Here is a 4,954-nt window from a genome sequence, read left to right as displayed (position 1 = left end):
CAGTCATTACTTTAGCCAGCAGTAAATATGCATATTCTGTAAAGGTAATGAACATATTCATGAGAAAAAGTGGATTGTACAGGGGGAGCAGCAGAGTGAAGTGTTGTTCCTATGAATTAAAAATGATTGTCCTAAACAACAACCAACATGCAAAAATCTTACTTTAGATAAAGAACTAAGTTCTACTCTAGAGATTGTATGAGTCCAAATTATTGTTAAGTATTAGCTTGTATTTTTAAGAAAACAAAATGCCAAGAAAAACCTGAATTCTATTATGTAATTTTCTGATGTATCGGTAATAGGGAAGAATCTGTGAAAGGCAAAAGGCATTATACCCATAAAATCATGTCTCATCAGGCTAATTTATTTCCATCACAGGAGAAATCCTAAGCAGAGAACAGAATTTAAACGTGAATTTTTAAAATGTAGTAGGGAACAGAATACTGAATATGTTGAATTTTAGAACAGCAAAAGTAATGACTAAGAAAATGTCTCGGAATATCACATGCAGGTTGAACAGATGCGAGCACTCAGTGATGAGAAACGGTACAGTAACCGCATTCATTCTGCTGGGACTGACAGATGACCCTCATCTGCAGGTTCTGCTTTTTATATTTCTATTTCTCACCTACATGTTGAGTGTAATTGGAAACCTGACCATAATCACACTCACTTTTGTAGACTCCCATCTTAAAACACCCATGTACTTTTTCTTAAAAAATTTCTCCTTCTTAGAGGTCTCCTTCACATCTGCATGCATTCCCAGATATTTGTATAATTTAGCAACAGGTGACAAGGTCATTACCTACAATGCTTGTGTCATCCAAGTCTTTTTTATCGACCTCTTTGGGGTAACCGAATTTTATCTCCTTGCTGCCATGTCCTATGACCGCTATGTGGCCATCTGCAAACCCCTACACTATGTGACCATAATGAGCAACGGAGTCTGCAGGAGTCTCATCATCTGTTGTTGGATGGCTGGTTTGTGTGTAATAATCCCACCACTTAGCCTGGGTTTAAAACTGGAATTTTGTGACTCTAACATCATTGACCATTTTGGCTGTGATGCATTTCCTCTTATGAAAATCACGTGCTCAGACACATGGTCCATAGAACAGACTGTGATAATCTGTGCTGTGCTTACCCTGAATATGACTCTGACTTGTGTAGTTCTGTCATATGCTTACATTATCAGGACTATTTTTAGATTCCCCTCTATGCAGCAAAGAAAGAAGGCCTTTTCGACCTGTTCTTCCCACATGATTGTAGTTTCCATCACGTATGGCACGTGCATTTTCATCTATATGAACCCTACAGCAAAGGACAAAGTGAATATTAATAAAGTGGTTTCCTTGCTCGTTTCGTCTATTTCACCTACTTTGAACCCTTTCATTTATACCCTGAGGAACAACCAAGTTAAGAAAGCCTTCATGAACTCAATCAAAAGAGTAGCATTGAATTCAACTAAGTAAAATAAATTATGTCGAAGAAACATTTAAAAAGTAAAGATGAATGGCCCTGGGCATTTTCAATTGTTTGTCTTTAAAATAACCTATACTTCAGTTCCATTAATTTTCTTAACATGTCTTGAAAATAGCTTGCATTAAATTCTGCTAAGTCATTCTTGTATGTTCATTTTTCATATGAATTGTTGATAATGTTGTGCATCTCATTAAAAGAACATATAAATTTCTTTAAAAATCATTTTTGGAATGAAATTAACTTCATAATATTACATTTTAAGATATAATAAAATTTGTTACTCTGATCAAGAAAACATAAGGTAAAAACCCTTCTTACACTGCTCAAATGTGCATAACAATGATATTTAAATAAATGTAATAAATAATTTCATATATATTGCCTATAAAGGATGATAATTGCATAAAACAAAATACAAACAATTTAAAATGAGAATGGTAGAACTTTCAATAATGAGAAAATGGAAGATTAAGGTAACCTCAAAATTACACTATTACAAATATGTAGAAATATTGGATAAAATGTAATATTCTTTTCAGTCTATAGTTAGGACTTGTGAAGTATAAAGAGAAGCTTTACACAGATGATGCAACTAAATGCTCAAGGGACTGTAGGAATTGGAGGATATGAGGGGGTAATATTCTTGATCTTAGGGACTTAGCTATAAAACCTCAAGAGCAATGTGGTAACAGTACTTGGAATGACACATGGAATAAAGTCAGAACTGTTAAACCATTGCAAGCACAATGAAACTTTGAACTCTAAAGTCATGCATATTTTCACAGAAAGAGCAAAATTTTTCTGAAAAATAATGTCTGCTGTATATTAGGTATATATTTTTGCTATGTCTACATATAACACAAATTAAGCTTTTTTAGGTTAAATTCTCTCATAATAAACTAAAAGATTAGATGTAATAAATTTTAAAATCCACAGAAGTATAGTTCCTTGAAAATTAGGAAATTTACATCTAATAACTACCTAGAAAGCAATAAATGCAGACACTTTATTATAAATTATTTAAAGTATTGGAGGGATTCTGTTACCTTAAATACATTCATTATTTACAGTAATGTCAACTAGACAGAAAAGAAGAACTTATGCTTATCCTAATAAATGTGAAAAAGTACAATGTGAAAAAATTGAATGGAAATATAATTTTCAATGACAAGTATAAGCCATTACATATTTTGTCAAAACCTATAAAATTGTGTGATGCAAACTGAAAAACATAATATAAACTATAGACCATGGTTAGCAGCAATGCTTCAAAATGTGTTCGTCAATTGTAAAATATGTACCACACTAAGGAAAGATATTGTTAATGGGGGAAAGTTAAAAGGGGATGGGGTGAGATATATGGGAATCCCTAATATTTTCAGTGTAACATTTATGCAATCTAAATCTTCTTTTAAAATAAAGAAAAAAAAGATTGAATTGACATGAATTAAATATGTGAAAGAAATTCAAAAGACAGTTGTTTGAAAAGTCTAATAGCTCTAATAAACCACATCCTAATTAATGTGATTAAGTATAAAAGAAAGAAATATTCAATATTTCATTGGGGAATCTTGGAAATTCAATAAAAAAATAAAATAATCAGAATATTAGAAAGAGCATGAAACTATTGCATATTTGTAATTGCAGAGTCTTATTTTACTCATATTTTACTTTTCTTAACTGTAATTATACTATAATATGAGTCACATTTAGCATTATTTATAGTTCAATTGACAATTTTTCTTTTTGTCAAGGGCACACAGAATATGAAATGCCTGACAATTGATGATATCTTGAAGTTGATAAAATCTGGCATATCTTTGTTCCCTATAAGGATGTTCTTATATATCCTGAAAACCTATAAAACTTATGTATGAAACTGGCAGAATTTAAAGAAAAAGACCTTGAATGAAAGCGTCAACTCAGACAAGCAGAATATCACAGCCTACATGTAATATCAGGTGTTAAAAACTCTTTATGACTTTTGATAAAAGAGGGAAATGGAAAGGACAAATGAGTTTATATGGCTGTGAGTCTCCAAAAAAGAGTTGGGAGGTCAGTAGAGGGGTAATGCTCACACACACCTCTGCAGGGTCCCAGAGACAGCCAAAGTAGATAGAAGCCCAGGTGCCGGTTCTCCTGAGGGCTACAGAGACCCACAAATTCTATGGTCATGGCAGATGGCTCTGCAGTTCAGTGCCATGTGAGCTGACCCAACTTTGGAGTTTGTGTTCCTGAGTGTGATGGAGTTGGACAGAGATATGACCTTTCTACACATACCTCTTCTGTTACTTTTACCAGACTTGTGGTTGGCACTGGGGTTGGTGTATACTCAGTAGACCTGAATCTCTGGACTGTCCATGTGACAGCCAGGCGCTGAGCCTCAGTAGACTTGCAACTCCTACTGTCTGGTTTATTGGACTTACCCTGGCCAGTTAACAGGGAGGTGAAGAAGGTCAACCACCACACCAAGGAGCCAAGAGTGCCTACAACTGCAAACAGGAGAATTGCATCCATCATCCATGTGGAATCTAAATCCCCTCTCAATATAGTGGGGGAGTGGACATAACCATCCCAGGGTCCACAGGATAGGAATAGAGTATTGATTAGAGAGGAATTACTGATATTCTACTATGGAAGTATTGTGATCAGTAATGGGAGAAATTGTAGCATTGATGTGGAGAAAGTGGCCACAGTAGCTGCTGAGGGTAGGGAGAGGGAAGAAGAGATATGATGTGGGGGCATTTTCAGGACTTGGGGTTGTCGTGGGTAGTACTACAGGGACAGATGCTGGACTTTGTATGTCCTGCTATAGTCCACTGTGTGGACTGGGGGAGAGTGTAAACTACAATTTAAACCACTATCCATGCAGTGCAGCAGTGCTTCAAAATGTATTCACCAAATGTAACAAATGTCCCACGATAACGAGAGAGGTTGTTGATGTGGGAGGAGTGGGGGGAGTGGGGTGTGGGGTATATGGGGACCTCATTTTTTTTAATGTAACATTTTAAAAAAATAAAGAAGGAAAAAAAAGAATTTATTACCCTAGCTCAACAAATGGAAAGTATGTAAAAATCAATAGACTTTCTTAACAATAACAATAAGCACCTGGAATTCAATGAGCTGATTTAATTTCAGTCATAGTAATTATAAAGATTGTATTGTTATCATAGCTAACTTTGTCTTTTCTCTGACAGGGCAACAAATATTTTTCAAGTGATATTTATTTTTTTTCTGATATAGGAACATTAATGTGCTGATTGTAGAAATTTTAAGAAGTAAAGTATGATTAAAAATAAAAATTACTTATTACTTTACAACCAGAGATAACCAGTATTATTATTATATATGCCTGAAGACTATAATATGATGAACATATGTATAAAAACATATTTTATTAAACTTCAATTAATTTTATATACAAAATTTTATATTTTGATTTTTTCACCTAATATTACAACATACTTCTCAC

The 4,954-nt window shown here is 34.0% G+C and overlaps 1 protein-coding gene across 1 annotated transcript; it reads left to right on the top strand.

Annotated features, from left to right (window-relative positions):
* Positions 1 to 536: 536 nt before the first annotated feature.
* LOC101421182 (olfactory receptor 6C2-like) lies at positions 537 to 1,472 on the top strand. Its single transcript, XM_004469719.1, has one exon. The coding sequence runs from the start codon at positions 537 to 539 to the stop codon at positions 1,470 to 1,472; it is 936 nt and encodes a 311-aa protein (XP_004469776.1).
* Positions 1,473 to 4,954: the final 3,482 nt, after the last annotated feature.

Source organism: Dasypus novemcinctus, chromosome 12, assembly GCF_030445035.2.
Source record: "Dasypus novemcinctus isolate mDasNov1 chromosome 12, mDasNov1.1.hap2, whole genome shotgun sequence".
NCBI classification, from domain to species: domain Eukaryota; kingdom Metazoa; phylum Chordata; class Mammalia; order Cingulata; family Dasypodidae; genus Dasypus; species Dasypus novemcinctus.
Note: the sequence above shows the minus strand (reverse complement) of the source record. Positions and strands in the feature narration are given on the sequence as shown.